The following is a 20,957-nucleotide window of genomic DNA, read 5'->3' on the forward strand; positions in this document are numbered from 1 at the left end:
TACTCGTAAGAGACTATCAGAGGCAGTACCTCCAAGCCAAAGCCGCACAGCATGCACTGCTGTACGGAAACTCCATAGGCTCAAACTTCGAAAAAAAGGCCAGAATTACGCGTTTGCTTTCTTTTGATCGCTAGAGCGATACTGCCTTATTTTGAAACTAATTTAATATAGTTTAATACATGTTTTATGATCGAACGATTTACATATATATCTGTGATGTTTGTGGAGTACAATATATATAAGATATACAGTAAATTATGCATTTAAAACATTTTGTTTAAATATATTTTTACGTTATTATGAATTGTTGCCATTTTTAAACAAATACGGAAATGACTAATAAGTTCAGTTCCCTACAGTTATATATTATTGTTTTAGTTAATAAACCGCTTATAGCTCCGTTTTTCCCTAATGACATGACCGCATGTTATTGTGTCAAAGCGCCACTAAAATGTCACAGTTTCCTGATATATGTAGGTCATGGCACGCGGAGTGGTTTGTTCTCATCAGCGGTTCTACCTTCGATGAGAGGGGAAGTTGAATGTCCAGCATTTCCGTTATTGACAATGTACCCCCGATGATGCACGATGACGTTTATTAATCCGTGTTGGGTTATCTGTCTAAGTAAAATATAAAAATACAGAACACTGTGCCATACAGGCTCCAACAATTCGCTGTAATACTTTGACCAAACACCAGAATGTAAGGGCATAAGGAAAGACACCTATGCCATTACAATTTTACCTTTGGCTACATGCCATAAAATTACGTTCTAATAGTACTGAAAATATTAGAATCTAAAAAAAATGTATATTTTTCTCATTTAAACTCATACAATCATTCGTCCATCTACATCCCGCTTTCCTTGGTCTGAGTTGCTCTCCTCATATATGAATGTTCAAGGATAAAATTAAAATGAATATCAACCCTATATAATTATTGCTTACATCGAAGATATCACCAAATCTTATTGTGGTAAAGAGTGGAAATCTGAAAACATAGTGATTATCTGTCGATTAACCTCGATGTAGAGAGAATGATTTGAACTAAACATAATTTATCAACGTTTATTTTAAATTGTAAAGATGTAACTAGCAATCATGCGATCAAACCCATATTTCATGAATCTTTCACACATATTTTAACATATTCCAATAGAAAACATGTTCAAAATGCGAACGTTTAAGCTTCATATATAGTACAGGGTCGTTGTGGCAGCACAGGTCGCAAGATAGGGCACTGCTTCTCAACCCAGTCCTCAATGACCCCGAGACAGTCCGCATTTCTGCTCTCTCCTAGCCAATCAAGAACTCCATATACCGGAGTCAGGTGTACTGGGTGCTGGGTGGGACCGAAAACGTGGACTGTCTCAGGGTCCATGAGGACTGGGTTGAGAATGACTGAAATAGGGGGATGGGATACCAGCAACATTTGAAATGCATAATCATGCGAACTGCCAGATATCACTCTGCTTCTTCAGAACATTGCATATTCATCTTGTATAGCTGCAGTGAATAAAATGTCATTTTACCTACGCAAATTGACATGAAATGTATCTTGTCAAAAAATGCGTCGCCTTACCAAAGCCTCCATGTTTTTCGCCACAAAAATGCAACCGACTGGATTTTCTTTTATTCAACACGCCTTTCCTGTAAACTGTAGAGAGCACAGTGCAAAAAAATATCCCAGGAGGGTGACTACTTCTGCTGCCGGAACCACCACGTCTGGCACCAGCAATCACACCACATTCAAAAATCGCTTAGAGAGGCGTCTAAGGCATTGCATTGCTTAGTCAAACGGTTACTGAACCTCTTGACCCCGTCTGCATGTTGCATGCGTTTGCTTGCAGGCACGTGATTGGCTGTTAGTAGGAGCAGGCTGTTTGCATTAGCTGGCAGGTGTGCCTAATAAACTGACCACGGAGTACATGTATGTATGTATTTAATAAACATTGGATGGCTTATTGGGTAGCACTTTTGGCTCACACCTCCAAGGTTGGGGGTTTGAATCCCTTCCCTGCCCTGTAGCGCACGAGTGTGTCTCTGTGTGTGCCCTGTAGCGTATGAGTGTGTCTGTGTTCTGTCCAGAATGAATGGTAGGACGCTGAATCGACAGAATAAATAACTGGGCAATATGATGCACTATCACAGGAGGTTAAGCTCTACTGTATTATTCCCACAATAAACAAAAGACTTGACAAAACAATTAAATGTTAAAAATCCCTATCAACTTTGATTCTGCAAATGAGCTAGCAGGGCAAAAATCTACAACATTTAAAGTAATTTCTAATCCGGAAAATCAATATTATAATGGATGAGGAAATAAAATCAATAGGAATTAGTCCCTGTCAACAGTGAACATCGCCAGCCCGAATACAAATCAACAGCTAGATAACACTTCAGGAGTTCGTTTTACGCGTTGCAGGGAGCAGTGTCGTGTGTCCATCTCCAACGTGCCAGCTGCTAGCCGAACTCCTATCGGTCGTGTTGGGTTACTTTAGTACTGTCAAAGTACACTTCACTTCATCCGTTAACTGATCTGTGAGCCATTGATCGGTGGATGGTGAACATGTCCAAACTGGTTTATTTTAGAATCGTGGAAAAAAAAAACGTTATTTTCCATTCGGAACAGTCCGTGTTTGAATTATACATCACAGCCTACTTTGATAGACCATATGTCCCGACATTTTGCGATAACGAATTTTATCATTTGGAAGTGTGAATAGGTTAAAGGTGAAATTCAAGAGTTAGACCAAAAGGAATGGTTGATGTAGACCTACTTATTTTGTGCATTGTTATTTTGTCGCTCTTTTTCTTCCACCAAATGATGAAATATATTTAGAAAAGCTTATTTTGTATTTTCCATAATAAGGTATCTAAACTATAATAGAACCACGTTTATTTTATATTTCTCATTTTTTTTCATAAAAATATACAGCGGCTCAAAGATCCTCTTTGGACAAACCTCGTTTCTGTACCGCTTCAGCAGATAAGATAATGGCATTTGTGAATCAATCCGAGCACCTAGTACAGCTTTGCCTGTTTTGAAGTTTATCTTGGAGCTGAATTATTCACTCGAGGCGCACATGCCTCCGCCTGGCAAAGTCGAACGCGCACCAGAAGCGCGAGCCCTTGTGTGCAATTGTGCATCGCATATAATTCCGTCCCTTTACTTTACACGCCTTTGTAACTGAGGAGGAATAATGCCCCTGTAACTGACACCCCCCGTTTTAGTTTCTTTTTTTTCCTCCTCCCGTAAGCCTCATAAGGTTGTGGCTTCTAGGTGGGCTAGTTAGATGCTGCATGACATTGGCTGTCTGCACGCTTAGTCCGTCTCATTGGCTCGCCTGCGCTCCGTTCTGTAGCTCGCTCCTTCGTCGGAGCTGGGAGACTGCGCATGCGTGCTGCGAGCCCCTCAGCCTTTGAAACTCGGACTGAGTTCAATTAAGAGACCATGTCCGCCATCAGCCTCCTGCGCTTCTCTGTCTACACATTTATACCAAATTCTCCATGAAATAACAGTAACACGCGGCCGCAAGCATGGCCAGCTCGGTGAGTACGCCGCGGCCGTCGGCCCTGCGTCTGGCTGCGCCGCACGATGCTGTTTTCTGCCTTAAAGGAGGGGTGGTAGCGCTCAAGTCCGTTTGTGCCGCAGACATCCAGCCATATTTCCATAGAAGTACAGTAGAAACTAGTTTAGCTGAGAAGCGCGTCTAGTGCGCCGCATTTCTCACGCATTAGAGCATGTCTGCGAAGAAAGTGCCGATGCCAATACATACAGACAAATGACGTTTAAGAATTAATGGTATTTTTCATAACGAAATACGTGTTCGCGTTCCCCAAAATAATGTCATGTTCTGTGTTGGTACAGCCAGAATCTCGATTGGTCTACATTTCCATATGCTTTGTTGGGAGACTTAGTCAGAGATTTTTATTAGAATAACTTAATGTAAAATCTATGATCGCTTGCATGCCGCTCGCGGAACCTCTTACTGTCTTAGTGGGAATGCGTGTAAGCATAGGAGAAGATCGCAATATTGCGTAGTTGCTTACAATTCTTGCGGGCAGTCTATGCAATCAGAGCATGTCCTTGTTGAATAGTAGCGTCTTCTGTTATCTGGATGTTATAGGGTGCAGTTCAGGTGAAATTAGAGCTTGGTCACCGTGCCCAAGTTAGAAAGAAACCTACCGTGGAGGGTTTTACACATGACTGGACGGTGTTCGTCAGAGGACCGGAGCACAGCAACATCCAGCACTTTGTGGAAAAAGTAGTTTTTCACCTGCATGAAAGCTTCCCAAGACCAAAAAGAGGTAAGGCTGTTTTTTTACTTTAAAATCGAAGCGCTTGTGCTATAGATGTTCTGCATGAAAAAAAGACCCCGCGTTAGTATTGAAAATTGATGCTGATTTGTGGGAGCCCCAAGCAGCCCCCTTTAGGGTGAAATTGAATGCACGTTGATGCAATTGAGATTCGCACTTCCAGTATTAATTAAAAAGGTTAAAGATCGCCTGTAGTTGCATTGTGCGATCTTTGGTTTGCCGTGGGTAGTTCATTTCCCCCCCCCACTAGTTTTTTCTTAAATGTAAGAACTAATGTGCATTAAGAATCTCTTCAAAACGTTCTGTTCAGACATTTCATGCAATACTATACGGAGAGCGGGCAACTGGTCTTCACCGTATTTCGTTCGCGCAAAAGGTATCGTCTTGTATTTATTATGCATATGTTGACGTCTGATTTAAGGTTTGTTTTGTGTGTCATTGCAATACAATGCTTGGCAGGGCAGTTTCAGGCAGCGGAAAATGCGCGAATTGTGTTAAGATTTGTTCATTTTAGCACCTGAGCAAAACCCCGGGGTAGCCTACGGGAGACTTAGCCTGGTGGTGGGAGTTAAAATCCCTGCCATTCCGAAGTTTACTGAAATTGTTCGTAATAATAGTAGCATGCTCTGAATATTCATTGAGATATGTTCATGTAAATGGGCAGCATCGAAGCACTGGCCTTTGCATGATACTTCTGATTTTATGAATGGCGGTGCGCATAGCGAAATAAGAAGGTGAACATGACGGTGTATCAAAGGGACTGGGAAGCGATCCGAGGGAAACGACGAGATTTAGGTTTAATTCATTGAATGGTGTCACATCTGTGGAAGCTCCAGTCCAACCAGTTTTTTTAGCGAGATAAATACAGCGGAGTCCGCTGGCACCGGCTTTTCGGGCGGCGTTGGCTCCCGTTTGTATCCGGCTCCCATAAGACCGTTTCTGTGCCACATACAATGGCAGCAGTCGCAGGGGACGCGAGTCCCGCATCGAAACGCATGTTGCTAGGTGTGGCGTGACATTTGTGTTTTTTTTTTTTTTTTTATGTCGTGATTTAAAAAAAAATGAAAAGGAAATGAATGTGTGGCGGAGAGGAATTAAAGGGGCTTCGTCGTAGCGTGTGATTATGCGGGATTCATTGGTACGGAAATATATTCGCCTGTGTGGGTTGATATTCATTCCCGGTGTTGCTGGTGGGTTTGGGTTCGCCCTGACGTGGATTGTCGCCGGGCAGCCTTGGTGCCTGGGAGAGGGCTCGCCGGATTGCATGGCATGGCAGTCTGATCCGGGGGAAAGCTGGTCTCCGCTTTGGAGCAGCGTTTCCTCGATGCCCGCAGGTCCCCGTCCCGAATAGCCGGGGAGGCGCCGACCGGCGCTCGGACGCCCCGGACCCCCCGAAACCCCAGATCGTAGTTATGTCAGCGCCCGGTGTTTCCTCGGCGATTTCCAGTTTAACTCACCGAGGGAAAATATTCTGGCGAGGTAAAAAGTGACGCAGTTTGACCAGCCAGCAAAAATGGACTTTAATGGTATCAACTTTAACCCAAGATGGTTACAAATTAGATTCAGTTGCTCTAGATTAAAACTGACCAGCTATAAAATTCACCACGCGTTAAGTTGTCCAGCAAATCACCATTCAATCAGGGCTTTAAACAGGTTTTGACATGCAAAGTTATTTTGCTATCAAGCTGCAGACAAGAGTACTTTCTACTTTGAGATTCGTATTACTAGTTCCGATAAATAGGGAAAAACGAGTTTTTTTCGTTCCTTAAATTTGGCTCAAAACGCGTAAAAATTATAAGTACTGGATACCACGTGGGCTAATCCAGTATTGGTATCAATTGTATGAAAATAATGTCAACGCGAATCATATGACGTGTATAGGCCTATATCACACATGGAAATTTATGCCAAGATTGAAATCGGGCATGTTCGTCTTTATCCACTGGAATCGATAAAGCTACAGATGTTGCGCGTTTCGTGCTTCCACAGGTTCTGGACTGTGTATCGACTTATCATGCATATCACTCCTACACCTCTCAGTTAAAAATCGGAAATCAAAGGCGCATGAAAACGCAATACCGTGCCTGCTTATTTCCCCTCCACCATGTGATGGCATGAATATCAGGCTTACCGTCTGAAATGTGTTCATTTCTAGTTCAGGTTGATAATTGACTTTCTTTCGAGGAACCCTGTTGCCAGGGAGACAGTTTTTTGTAAAACGTCCTGGAAGTGTGCCTTCCTATGCATTGTTAAAATAACAATCACTGTCACCCTGCAGAGGTCTCCCTTTTTTTTTGATGGTCCGATATGCATTGCTGCCCGAACTTGGTGCATTTTGAGGTTTTTTTTTTTCCTTTTTTTCCCCACAAAGTCAGCGGGGTAATTTGAGTGCATCTTCTGCTGCCGTGGAGTTCCGGCTCTGCCTAAGAACAGCTTGCGATGGCGCGTTGTGTGACGTTTATCTGCGTTTTCCACTGAAAAGCTGCCTTTAGGTCTGAGCTTTGTGGTGCGAAAAAAAATCGGACACCTGTGTGCGCAGGGGATTGGGGAAGGATCTGGGCTATTGTACTGCCGTGCAGGTTTCATCTCAAGATGTGCAAATCTTGTACTGATGACCCCTAATACATATAAATTATGGCCGTATTCTTCTCATTTTCGGCATTCTTTAATAAAATGAAACGTCTGCAAAGATGAATAATGGTATAACTCAAATATTTTTTGGAGTTTTATTGGTCAGCACTTTTTCTTTTTTTCCCCTTATCCCTTAACGTTTCCAAATGCTCCTTGTGAATTCTTGGCACGCATGGAAAAGCATCTTTAGACCGAAAACACCTGACTCTTGACGCAGGTCTGTTGCGGTCAGTTTAGTCGGTCCTTAGTGCATCCTGTCGACAGGTGCTGAATCATGGCTGTGGAAGTGATGGACTTAGGCTTGGAAAATGTCCTTTAAGCAGCTGAGTGTGCATTAGCGTTGCGTGGAAATTCGTCCTGAGTGTTTATTTTCCCTGATGCAATAAAACGTCCCATTAATCAAGCCCAGACCCACATTTGGGAGCGACGTGAAATGCGCCCACGGTTGACAAGAGACACTGAGCGAAGCTTGTTTTCATCCTGTCCTGTGTCTAAACGTTCCCTGAGATTGAAGGTGCACAGTAAGAGGTACGACACGCTCATGATGGGCGCCGCAACTCCCAATAAATCTCTGAGCGGCTCAGCGTCGCTTCATGTACGTGCCGTGGTTACAGGCCGGCCTGCATTCGCGTCTTGATTCTCCGAAAGCTCCAGAAATACTCCTCAAATCCGTAGACTTGCAAACGGTCGCCGGTGCTGTTTTGTCGGCAGATTGACGGAGAAGCATCGCGGCAGTCATTCCTCTGGCGGATAAACGTGGCCTGACCACCGTGAAACGTCAGACGTTGCTCTTGGGTGTCAGTACAGCAGGACACATGCTGTTCCCTCTGGCGATGTTTGCCAAATGAGCGGCAGATCACTCCTCTGAACAAGATTGGGGCTTGTAAATGTCGCTTCTTTATGAAAGTGGGGATGGTCTGTTTTGTAGCGGAATAAGTGTTCGACTGGCGACGATGGCGGTCTTGATTTTCCGGGGCTGCGGCCATGTCGGCATTCGGAATGACCGTAGTACACTGCGTATCGATCGGGGACGATACCTCCACCCACTTCATGTAATTTACCGCGCTGCGTTAAAGTAAACAATAAGGCGTATTGTTTTTATATGCCGCTGTCTGCAGTGGGAGGGCCTGGGGGGGGGGACTTCCCTCGTGGCTTTGATCAGCAGGAGTGAGGTGCTGTTGGGGGGGGGGTCGCTCCTCAACTGGGTCGACTGAGAGACTCTGGGGTCTATGCTGACTTGCATGTGTTTGACATCTTAATGCCAGCGGCGTCTCGCCGAGTGCGCCTGTGCCCCCCACAGCTGCCGGCCGGCCCCCCTGCCCCACAATGCGGGGCCAATGGCCCCGGCATTAGGTCACTTCCTTTGCGTTTTTTGGGGCGTCTATACTGTTTAATGTACTTAATTTCCCAGCTGTTTCGGATTAAGCTCGTGGCTCCTCTCTGCTCGAGGAGGGCCCGGTTTAGCTTACCTTACTCCGAAAGCGGCTGCGAATATTCCCCCCCCAAACCCGCTCCTTCAGCGTCAAATCTAAACATTGTAGCGCGGCGCGTCCCTCAGATAACAAAGGCGTGCTCTGCTTTTTAATTCATTTACTCTCGGGGCAGCAGTACGAACGGCGGTAATCTTTAACCATCGTGGCTCGCAAGTTCGGTCCTTAACCATCTCGGCTTATCTTTGAGGGGGCAAACCCTCCAGATTTAATCTCGCAATTTTGCGCATTATCAGCAGCGGGACATGTTTTAACGGAACGGAATAAATGTCCAGTAAAAAGCTCTGATTGGCTGGCATGCTGTGTATCCTTGGAAACGTGATATTTAGGGCTTGAACTGGGGAGGGGGACAGGGAACAATTTCTGAATAAATGGGTTGGAACACGAGCTTTCACTTTTTTTTTTTTTTTTTTTTTTTCTCTTTCTCCCCCCCTCCCTTTGTCTTCACCTGGTTCGTTTCAGTAGGTTGAGGCGCGGGGGTGTTTGGGGGGGGTGGGGGTTGTGCGTCCCGCTTCATGACAAAGTGGCACACGGGTGATGTGACCGCTTTTCTGTGCCGAGCAGGAAAAACCTCAGAATGTGCCAGTGAATTGAGACGGGGGAGGGGCAACATGCAGAAATCGCAGTTTATCTGACCAAACGTGTTTGCAGTGAGATTTGTGCAACTCCTCATCAGTGGTGTCATTCTGGGGGGTGGCTGAAGCCGCCTGTCCCAGAGGGTGTGTGAGATGCAGTGCTCTTCGTCGGACACCCTCTGACTTGTTGCCTTGTGGTTCTTTGCGTATGGTTTCCATAGTGATTTAATTGCCAAGGTTGTGTACCAGGCCTGCCTAGATAATCCCAGGATGCTGTTCTATTGAAGCTGCTCTTGGCTCAGTGTTTACGGGACAGTTTTCTTCTTGGGAATGTAGTGACTGTACTAGACGTTTGCCCTGGTGAGCTGGTCGTGAGGCTGTCGTTGCTTACGGGCTTGCACGACCGCTGCGAACATGTAGTATGTTTGGACGCTCCTTTGGGTCACCCTAACTGTAGTTACTCCGCCTTTTCACTATCTTTTGTTTAGTTGACAAGCTACTTCTGTATTGCCGTGAAAAGGGCACGTCCTCCAAATGTATAAATGTCTGCGACAGCCGGAGCTCGTGCCGGGATAATGTTGCCGATTTTGGCTTTCATGTGGCAGAGCTTCTCCACGGCAACGTGGACCGATGGTTCACACCCTTCAGCAAGCGAACTGCAGGCGCTAACCCTGCTCTGTTTATCTGACCAGAATTTTCATCCTTTTACGGTTGAACAATAGCTGCAGTTGGATTTCTGGCCGATCAGAGACCATCACCATTAAAGACTATATATAAAAAACAACTCTAGTTGCCCGTGGAGCCTAGGCGCTGCTTCTTGGTCGTTTCTCTAACGCTTGTTGTTTTTCCCACCCGGTGGATGGGCTCCCTGGCACGCAAACGTGCCCCTGTGTGAATATGCAGCAGACATGCCAGTCCTCGGCACGCGCTAAATCAGCATCACGGTTGGCAGTGTGGCGCTTCATTAGAGCGACCTTCCAGGTGTTTCCGTGGAGACGGCTTGGCATAACGGCACCGTTTGATCGACGGGCTCCGCGTCTCTCAATGCGTTTCCTTCTGATGACTAATATCAGGCTTTATTCTGTATAATTGGTGGCGCTGCGTTAACTGTTATTTCAGTGCTGAGGTAACGCCGCTCCTGTGAGGGTTGAGCGGCGGTACCCGTAAAGGCCAGGTGAATTTTTCTACTCTGCCAGCACACCGACGGCACTTCTGAGGGGTACATGAAGAGCTGGAGGGCGGTGAAATGTCTCTCGAACCTGTGCTTCTACCGCCTGCGTTTATATTTATGCTCAGCCGCTTTCCTTCCTGCTGTTGTATATGCATGTGGTTCCCTGTGTTGCTGAGAGACTCTGTTACTCGTGGTCAGCGTACATTTCCCCTTCGTCGTTTGGCTTCCTGATTGGGTCAGTGTGTTAGCCTTGGGGCTCCTAGGTACAGTCTTTGAAAGTCGGAATAAAATTAAGTCTCAACTTCTTCTTCTCGTCCTTTCATTTCCTGATGAACCTTTTTTCTTTTGTCCTCTGGCTCCGTGTCATTGGAGCAGGACCCCATTACGGCGAATTTCCTACGGGTGCGAGGTCGCTCCTCTGAAGTCCGCCGCCGTGACTTCACCGTTCCATGGCGCCTAATCGCACGTGGTGGTTAATGCCGTGTCTAGCCGCCCGATCTGCCGGCGCGATTATCCGCCGCGTAGTTGTCATGGTTCGGCAGTGCGACATCGAGACTCGACGATGAATAGAGCTTGTTCCTGATCGCTCTGCCCTTTTCTCTGCTTGCGATTTTTATTTATTTTCTTAAAATCGAGCCTTCAGACTTCGCGGGTGACAGACGAGGAGGCGAGTGCCCTTTTGTAGCAGCTGCAGTGGTTAATAATGGTTAATAGTAACAAACCAATAGTTTGGGTGGCTTTCTGTCCAGCTGGGGACTGCTGGTTTGAGACTCAAGGCTAATGTTGTACACTTGGACAGACCAACATTATAAAGTGCTCGTTGGCTGCAGCCGAGGTCACTGAATTGCCTAATAGATCGCATGAAATGCGACACTGCAAACAAATGTTGCTGGAATGACTATGGATTATTTCGTGTCGAATTTTAGTGCTGATTGGGCGTCTCCGAATTGCAAATATGTCCAAGCAATTTTGCGGAGCGGTCAGATTAGCATAAGACGATCCGTTCGACGTCGACTTGCCTCGTTGGTGTTTTCGGATTGTGCCGGCAGGCCGGGCCCCCGTACGCAGGAGACGGATCGCCGTGTGTGTCCCTGGCGAGATGCGTTGCGACATGGGAGTTGGCAGAGCGCCAGGCTGCCACATTAGTAAATCATTTGTCACAAGCTCATCCCCAAGTCTTTGAAGTCTCTTGTGTCAAAAGTGTCACAATGCAGGACGGGCTGCAGCGGCGCAGCAAACCGCACCATAAACGACGGCTCCTCTGTGTTTTACTGTCCCCACACACACAGACACACACACACCCGTCCTCTGTGTTTTAGGGCCCCCATCCACATGCTGGGGAAACAAAGATGAGTGTGGGGTGGGGGGTGGGGTTACTGGCCCGAATGGTGTGTCCTTGAAGGGGGGGGGGGGGAGACGGCAGCCCCATTCTTATAAACCAAAAAAAAAAAACACTGCAGGAAATGGTTCCTTGGGTGAGAGTTTCCACTCTGTTGCTTCCTGTAAGCAGCTGGATTCACGTCGACCCAAAGCTGCGGACTGCTGCATGTCCCTCTCGCTCTCTCGCTCTCTGCCCCCCACCCCACATTTTGGGAAGGGGGGGGGGTGTCAGCACTCCCTCCCCTTCAAAGCCCTAACAAATCATCAAAGGTTCGGGCAGGAATTTGCCTGTAATTGTTTTATGACTCGCCAGAAATCATACCTACTTGTATAGGTGGTGCACAAAGGGGGCCAGGAGGGGGCGGGGCCAGCGGGCCTGAAAGAGATTGGAAGGGGGTGGGCCGCCAGGCTCGAGGGCCAATCCTGGCACAGGAACTGGGCCATAAACGCTCATTCGGCCGGTTTTGTGAATGAATGAGGCGGCGGTGCAGGAGGAGGAAGCCATTTACTGAAGCATGACTTGTAAGGCCTGTCTGTTGGCTGGGGGGTTTTTTTTTTTCCCCAAATGACACCCCCCCTCCCCCACAAAAAATAAGAAAGTCAAACTAAACGGGAAAGCTAAACGTTAAACCTGCCTTCAGTATTGTCTTCTAAAGCCTTTACTGCCTCTGCAGCGAAGGGTATCTTCGGCACGCTGCGCTCTCCTCCGTATGGGAGCTTTAGTGAAGCACGGCGCCATGTAATGAGACCTGAAACCTGTCGGCAAATTACTGCGCCGGCATTCCCACTTGCTGCAGGGGCGCTGGATGAATGGCTGACCTTGCGGTCGGACCCCAGACTCAATGGAGAGCAGGATGGCGTATGCGCAAAGAAGCGTTCCAGTGTACCTGTAGTTGTGCAAACGGCACATCATGAGATGTATTGCAACTACACTTAAAGAGAAACAGACCTCTTAGTTAAATTCACTAAACAAAGATTGGGCGAGTTAATTTGACATTGTCTCTGGGACGTGTGGATGGATGGATAATTTGGCATTGTCTCTGGGACGTGTGGATGGATGGATAATTTGGCATTGTCTCTGGGACGTGTGGATGGATGGATAATTTGGTATTGTGATCTTATTTGGCATGACTTCTCCAAGTACAATTTCTTTTGGGTGCTAGCATAAGAAGTGGCATAGATTTTTAGTTACACATTTTAGTCCATTGACACTTTTTATGGGTTATAACTGTAATATATAACTCTAATGGTTGTTCTATTTCCGCTGTTTGCCAGTACGGTTTTGGTTGAACACGTTTGTTTAATTGTGGGAGCACGGGTGTTAAAGCGAAAATGAAGGCCTTTTAGTTGGGGAGGGGGCAAACATTTGAGATAAGCGTTTGCCGAAGTTTCGGTTTCCTGGCGCGAGGTAAACTTCTCGCCCCCGTTAAGCACCCGTGTTAACGCTGCTTGGATTTGCCGGTCGCCGCGTGTTGTCCGTTTTATTTTTATGCGAGTTCCATCTCATTTGCCGTCGTCTGTTTCAGCAGCATGCGTTTTTGGGAAGCGCGTCATCGGCGAAGGCCGTGCGGTAAGTAAAAGGCTAATGATACGAGGAGGATCCGTGTGGGGAGCGAGTACTATGGCGTTTTAAATGAGGACATTCCAGATTACACATGGGATGAATGTGGGCGGAGCAGCAGAGCAGGGAAACCAGTTATTTGAACAGCACCTATTTGAGGATTTAAAAAATATATATTTTTTTTTTAATCTCTTTTTTTGTAGTACAGACGCACCCTGGGTTACGATGGTCCATGTTACGATATTTTGACTTTACGATGGTTTTCACTCTCGGTACATTACTCAAATTACATGAGATTCGGCACTTTAATTATAAAATAGGCTTTGTGTTAATGATTTTGCCCAACTGAAGGTTAATGTAAGTCTGAGTTCAAGGTAGGCTAGGCTAGGCTCATGTTTGTTAGGTTAGGTGTACTGCATTAAAATGCATTTCCGCGTTAAACCTGTCGAAAGGCAAAAATATCTTAGCGGAACGTGAATTCCATAGTTTACGGTAATGATAGAACATGCATTCAAACTTATTTATCAGGAACTTGTTTTTCCTATTTGGTCAGTCATTTAAGGGTGACCTTGATTGGTGGACAGCCTCGGCCCCGCTTTCTCCCTCTGTCTAGAGGTGGGAACCAAGATGGCTGTGGGAGCAAGTGTGGTTAGCGTTAGCTCGCACCCTGTGAAAGGCACACCCTCTGCCGGTAAAGCAAGAGCAGTGATTCTTACCAGGCTCCACTCTCACAGGCTGTGCCGTCAGTGTGCGAGCGGCAAGATTATACAGCGTAAACGTAAACTGATAGAATGCTACCTCCATCACTGTCCATTGTAAGCAGAGTGGTATTTAAGATTGGATGAATGGATGGGTTAATAGACAGATATGGAAGACAGTGAGCTCTAGCGTTAAATAAAGTTCACTTGCGTTAAATCACGAGTGCTAGTGCTAAAATAAATGTCTTGTTGAGTTAGTCGCTTGCCTTTTCCTTTCACCCAGCCTTTCTGAAGTCCTGCCTTGTACTGGCAGGGTGACATGCGCCCCTGCGTTTGCTGGGAGAGCCGGTCCCGTCGCAAGCAGGCCTGCGTCACCGCGACTGTCCACGGTCGCGTCGCTGGCCTGTCGCTTCCGTCGTCCCGGCATCTCGCACCCCTGCGGCTCCGTGTCAGACCTGCACGTTTATTCCAGAAGTTACTTGGGCTGAGTGTCATGTTCGTGGCCCGTCACCCGCCGGGGGGGGAATGCCAGGTGATGTGCCAAGGCTGTATGTGAATTACTGCGACGCCACGCAGATTTACACAGATACGGCTAGATGCGACACCATGCTGGATCAGCAGATTCCCCGCCCCCCGCCAAAGTCACATGAACCATAGCTGTTGCTTGTTCGTGTGACTGCTGCTAGCCACGTCTGCCTGTCGGCTAATTTTGCCATAACTTTCCAAATGAGTAGTTTTCAACTGGCTGCTAAGACTGATAATCATAGCCATTGCCCTGTAGGTGTGAGCCGTAATGAAAGCCTCCTTTCATTGGCATGGAGTTAATAGTAGTGTCAGTGACGGCGTCCTTTGTGTGGCGACTGGCCTGTTATCCTGGAAAACGAAACCTTCCCTTGCTTTTTTCCACCGTTAACGGTAGCATCCCAGCGCAGGTGTGCAGTCTCACCTCCTCCCGGTCTAATTACGGGACCTTGTGCTCAGGGTCCTTCTCTGCGACCTTTTTGCCATTCCCGCCTTGAGCTACAGGGTGTTGACTTTCTTCTGTGATGTGGCTAGGCTTTTTTTTTTTTTTTTTTTTTTTTTCCCTTTTGGGGGGGGGATGCTGTGCATGGGGTGCCTTTAATCACTCGTAATTTTCTGCGTCCTTCGCTCCTCCGAAATGTCACAGTCAGACTTTGTGTGATTATTCAAACTTTTTTTTTTTTTTCGATCAAGTGATTGGGTTTGTCTGGGGTGGGTTTTGCATCAGTTTGGATATTTTGCTTATAGGGAGCAGTAGATTTGTCCGTAGGTGGAAGGCTCGTAGTTTGAGCTTTTGGAGAAATACCATCCTCATACAAACAACAAACAAATGTATTTTTGTATAGCGCATTATCACAACATTACATCGTCTCAAAGCGCTTTACAGCATCCTCACCCAGAGCCCCCAGTGAGTAAGCCAACGGCGACTCATCACCAGAATGAGTTTCTCCCCTCCTACATTGGGGTTAGGCCAGTGTTTTACACCCCAGTCATTGGAGGGACCCCTAAGCTGTCCGTGTTTTTGCCCCCCTCCCAGGCAAGCCTAGACCAAGCAATGAAAAACACTGAACACTGGTACAGGTGTGTTTGGAGCTGTGGACGGAATAACAATGAGGACTGTCTGGGGGTGCCTGATGACTGGGTCTTGTTTTGTGATTCCCTTAATGACTGGCTGTTCTCAGCCCTCTGCCTATAGCATAATGTGTCTGAAAGTCAGCCAGTACGGTCCCATACTTCCAAGATTAGTCGTGCATTACAGATGAGGACTACCCTGAAAGCTGCGACGATGCGGGCCAGGCTTGCGAGCGGGAATCTCACGAACATCGTCCTCAGTGCCGCAATGCTGCAGTCCAGGTTTATGCCCCTCATTACGGGCTTCTGCAGCATATTAATGTTGTCTTTGGTGTGTGTGAGGCTTCAGAGGAGCTATTTCATGAATTTTGGCGAATGGATTGCGGCTGCCAGTGGGCTTCACTGCCATGTCTGCAGTGGGGAAGCTTCCTTTGCGAGATTTACGGTAGCACTAACTTTGCTGTGACGGTGTGCTTCGCACTGGCAATTTTGAAGTGCCGTTTCTGAGACAGAGTTATGGGGGGGGCCCTTTTGGTCTCTGCGCTTGTAAGAGCTTCCTGATGTTTACCTTTTGATCAAACGTTGTGAATCTTCAGCTCTACCTGCGAAGGAGGGAGTAACCAGCCAGACGGCAATGACATTTTAAAAATTTATTTTGTTTATTTATTTATTTTTAATTATTCTGCTTAATTTACCCGTTTATCCGAACCTACCATAATATCCACCCACTGCCTCTCAGCGTTCAGATCCTGTCCCTCTCTAGCTCAATTTGGAATGATTTTCTTACCTGCTGATTTGGCAGGAATTAACCGTTGAGCAGCTGGATAGGCTCTCCTGTGTGGGTTAAGCCTTTTGTGGTGGAAGTCTTGCATTCATAGTTTTATTGTCTTTCTGTTCCCTCCTCAAACTCAATGGCTCCAAAAGGTGTTAATTCTGCCATCACTTTTCCATGCATAATTAGATATTGGCCTCTTTTTTTTTTTTTTGTAGAATGTTTCTCCAAGGATGTGTAGACAATACTGGCTGTCAGCTTCTGGTACATCTTGGTGCATCACACTTGAATAAAGCCCTTTTATGCTAATCATTTTATCTTGGCTTTGGTGTCCAGAAATGTGCCCGAGTAGAATTTAGATTTTTTTTTTTAATAAGTAGTCTTCATTCACGTGGCAACGGAAGCGATTTCAAAATAGCAGGTCCACTGTTGGGGGGGGGGGGGGGTAGCGCGTGATAACGAAGTAGTCGTCAATGAGAGAGCGTCTGATTGGCGAGTAGATGGGATTGGCACCATGATTGGGCAGAATGTGGGTCCCGTAGACCTGATGGGGGTGGGATGACCAATATGCTGCTTTTTCACCAGCTGGACCATTGCTCTAGGGATTTATATCGCCGCCCCCCCCCCCCCCCCCCCCCGAATGTTACTGGAGATTTTTGTGAGTGTGTGTTTGAATTGTATTTTCCATCAGTCACACTTCTTTGCCGCCACACGCCTAGCCTGTGATACAAGGCTCTGCGTTTGATGGAAGCTCTCCCCTTTTAGGCTCAGTGGAGCCCATGTCTTGGCACCAACCAGAAGTAGTGTTGGGGAGGGGGGCACTCTTTCCAACTGTCCCTTCAGATGCCCTTCTGAGACCCTGAGGAAGTCTGGCACGGTCTGAAGGTGGCGTCGCCCATCGTCTCGTGCGAAGTGAGCTTGGTTCTGTTTCGGGTCGCATGTCACGCATGTCACTGCAGAGTGCGTGGGCTTGGCACGCTAGGTGAAAACGCAGGGGGCTGCTGGGATTGGAGAGATCCTGCCGGGCCTTGGCTGACAGGTGGGAAGCCCCGCTGGCGTTTCGCAGGTGTGTGTGTGTGTGTGTGTGTGTGTGTGTGTGTGTGTGTGTGTGTGTGTGTGTGTGTGTGTGTGTGTGTGTGTGTGTGTGTGTGTGTGTGTGTGTGTGTGTGTGTGTGTGTGTGTGTGTGTGTTTTTTTTTTTGTTTTGCTTTGCTGTATGTTGGCATTTCTGTGACGCGAATCCAAAAACTGTCCTGCACAGGAAATGAAATCTCCGACAGGAAGTAGAACAGGCTGCAATAGCGCTCACTAACTCACTAATGTGTTTTAATGAGGGGCCGTGCTGGAATGTCACTCTCAAGTATGGTGCCAATTAAGGGGTTAGACTGCTGAGACTCTTGCAAACATCTTGTGTTTGCAGCTGGGAGGGGGGGAGAGACTGCCCCCCCCCCCCCCACCCCCGCTATGGTTAATTAGTGAGGAACAGTCCCGTTAGGAAGAGACCACAAATCAGAAGCTTGATTAAAACTCTGCCGTGGCGGTCTGTGCATCTCCTCATGTGCAGCTTATTGTGTCGGGGGAGGGGGGGGGCGTGTACCGGATGTGTTGGTGGTGGGAGACCTCAGAGACGTGTAAAATCTTTGTGGTATAATTCTAAAAGCCTGAAAATGCAGACAACCCCCCCTCCCCCCATAAAACCAAACAAAAGGATATTAAAGCTGTTTTCCTCATAATTATGGGTCTGCTGAGCTGCTGCTTTGCGGCCTGAGAGCTGTGCCGGCTCGAGGCTTTATTTCGACTCATGACTCCTGGTTTTTTAAGTTTCTTTTTCTGTTTCGTTTGGGGGGGGGGGGGTGTGGGTTCTGTGGTTCCAGCAATTTTTATCATTTTAAGGGCATCTGTTCCAGATATTGGTGTAAAGATGAATACACCAGAAAGAATTCAATTTGTTTGAAAGAATTTGTGAAAGTGTTTTTGTTTATTATTATTATTACTTTTTTTTTTTTTTGGATGATTGTATAATTATGGGAAGGTCACGAAACCATAGACGGTTTGAGCAAAACCTACATGTGCTCGTAATGTAACTGCCACTTTCGGGCAAGTCGTTTGTGCCAAGGAGTTTCATGCAGATGATGTCACGACTCGCACCTGACCCGGAAGCTGTGAGTGAAAAAGCACCTAAACTTTAAAAAGGGTTTCCCCCCCCTTTTAATAAGCCCTCAGTCATGTGGTTTATGCAGAAATATGAATTTTCATGTCACTGTGCCCTTTCTACACAGAAGGATACTCTTTTGCAGTCCTATGAGCTGCATGCAAACATTTCCTTAAAGGTGTGTCAGTTTGGTGTGTAATTTCCCGTTCGTATGTGACGCTGGCTTGTCAGCCCTAACCTGAGACTTATCTGTCATTCTCATAACCTTGTCCTGTGGCGCTATCAAGAAGTACATGATATCAGCCGTACCACCAGCGGGTTGCTAATTAAACTGACCGCTTCTGCGGTGGGTCACGTTTAGGGTTTTTTTTATATTGCAAAACTACGTGGCGTATTTACTGGCCGACAGCAAAGCCGGTTTGAAGCCAGCCAATGATGGCCCCGCCTTGTTTTATTGAATTATGAGCGGCGATTTTCACGCGGGGAAAGTAGACCCATAGATTTACGTTCGTCGCCCTCATTTGGTTAAATATAATTTATAGATGCAGAGGCCTGCCAACATATTGTGTATTTGTATGCTGTTACGATCTCGTTACTGAATTTGTGGAACTTTATTCTAGGCTTGACGGTATTCAATATTTAATTGTCATGTGGTATTACCACGATATTTCCACAAACACAGCAGTGTTTTGCCAAAAAATGGGGGAGGGGGGGGGGTCTAATACCGTGATGTTCCTTATTACCACAAGCCTCATTGAGGTGATGCCCATAATAAAGAATTGTCTTTAATTTGTACGAAGGACCAGGGTCCACAGACTGTAAGGCACGTGCATTAGCTGTAACGCCCGGCTGGGTTACCCGTGGCTGGAGACTGGCAACCCCCCCCCCCCCTTTGTGGACCCATTGTTCCTGGTAAGGTGGCAGGGTTCCTTCGTGACGCATCATACCCTGTAATGTGGCCGTGCATGCGATTCTGCATTGGAGCGATTCTGCATTGGAGCGCCGCAGCATCGCTGATTTGCGACTGCGAACATTGATTGTCACACCTCACTCTACGGTGTGTGTTTGTTACGTATGTATTAATTGTGGGGGCAAAATGTAGATGAAGACCTTTTACTTTGATGCGGGGGCCATTTTTTTGGGGGAAGGGGGAACTTTTATAAAACAAAAAAAAATTTCAATCAAAAATCTAAAAATGCCAACAGTCTTGTGTTTTGTTTGATCCTTTTTATTTAAGGTCGGGGCTAATTAAGGTCGTCATTGTTATTCTTCACTCTTTCGTTTTAAACGTGCACGTGACTCCTGTACCTACAAGTGCCCCTTTGCCTTAGAAAGGCTGCTGTCATACAGAGAATTTCTCAGCACGATGTAGCCTGAGGCAGCCTGAAGTTACGGCATTTTGGGCAACGGGGCCATGCTTATTATTTTTTAATTGCCCCATCAGTCTGCTGGAGGGGTGAGCGGCTTTGCTTCCATTACCGCCGCTTAATCGCTTCACCTTCCCAGCCACGTGAAGGTGTCTCCTGACTCTCGGTCTTTATTCCGGCCGCCGCGGTGACTGGCATCGCTAAATGCCCCCACGCCGGGGGCCCCCATCGGCTTCTGGTGCTTTTAACAGTGCGGTTACTGAGGTCTGGCCACCGGTGTCCTTTTAGGGGAGATTCCAGGGCCATAAAAGGTGAGGAGTAGGTAGGGATCATGCCCGTACCGAATGGTGAGGACACCATTGGTGGGGATGTTGAGTGTGATTTGGTAGAGCGGTGCTGATTGGTGGTGCTCCTCAATATCAGTCATATGAGCATTTGGTGTCACTAATTCATCGGCTTTGCTGTTCCCTCTCACCAGCCACTCGTAGAGAGTGAGTGTCGGCCGAGTTTATGGGGGCCACATTGCCCTGGTTTTGGGGTCACGGACCAAAGTCCTCCTTTGGCTGCCTCTCAGCCTAGAGCTGGAGAAGCGTTGCCGTCTGATTGTCTGAAGCTTTGCCATTTGTCTGAAGCTTCGCTCTTTGACTCTGCAGTCCTCCATAATGGGAGATGGTCGCCTTTGAAGTCCTGATGTCCAGATTCTAATGCCGCGTTTTTCCTTCTCGCCACCAGCCTTTATACCACACTGTGACCAGCACAGCTCTTGGGACTGGTTTGCACTCTACCCCCCCCCCCCCCCCCCAATCCAGTTTGGCAGGAGCAGCTGTCTGTGACAGTATCCAGTCCACTTGATCCCAGTCATCTGGATCACCCCCAGTCTGTCTCCTCACCCACTATCCCTATGACCCAGTCACGTTCATTTCGACACTGCTATTGTCTGTGTGAATCTTGGATGATGTTGTTCTTATTTTTTATTATTGTTTATTTATTTTTTAAGGTGGGGACATAAGGGGGGCCATAATTCATAGAGGACCTGGTCCTTCTCTGGGGACTAGTCGGCTTTCAGCTGGGGCTGGTATCCCTGGGACCTCCATTCCTATATACACTCCGATCTGATTTCCTCAAAGACATTTACAGGCCTTATTATCCAGCAGTAGTAATGCTGGACTTGATTCCTTGGGTTTGGAAATAATTTCCCCTGTATCTGGCATTGGCCTGTGAAATCGCTTTGTATCAAATAAAACTATGA

General features: G+C 46.9%; 2 protein-coding genes across 5 annotated transcripts in view; one reads left to right on the plus strand and one right to left on the minus strand.

Annotated features, from left to right (window-relative positions):
- focad (focadhesin) overlaps positions 1-4,306 on the minus strand; it is a 51,257-nt gene extending 46,951 nt beyond the window's left edge. Inside the window, exon 1 of one of the 3 annotated variants that reach the window (XM_048970084.1) lies at positions 4,189-4,306. The gene's annotated coding sequence lies outside the window, so the exon portion shown is untranslated. Of the gene's footprint in view, positions 1-3; positions 193-1,581; positions 1,807-4,188 lie in introns of those variants that run through there. The other 2 variants (XM_048970085.1, XM_048970076.1) reach the window with 2 other exon arrangements.
- Positions 3,190-20,957, plus strand: part of mllt3 (MLLT3 super elongation complex subunit) — a 45,279-nt gene continuing 27,511 nt past the window's right edge. The window contains exons 1-2 of one of the 2 annotated variants that reach the window (XM_048970086.1): positions 3,190-3,551; positions 4,130-4,310. In XM_048970086.1, coding sequence (XP_048826043.1) covers positions 3,540-3,551; positions 4,130-4,310 — 193 coding nt within the window. In that variant the 5' untranslated portion in view covers positions 3,190-3,539. Of the gene's footprint in view, positions 3,552-4,129; positions 4,311-4,342; positions 4,696-20,957 lie in introns of those variants that run through there. The other variant, XM_048970087.1, reaches the window with a different exon arrangement.

Source organism: Brienomyrus brachyistius, chromosome 12 (genome assembly GCF_023856365.1).
Source record: "Brienomyrus brachyistius isolate T26 chromosome 12, BBRACH_0.4, whole genome shotgun sequence".
Classification (NCBI taxonomy): Eukaryota; Metazoa; Chordata; class Actinopteri; order Osteoglossiformes; family Mormyridae; genus Brienomyrus; species Brienomyrus brachyistius.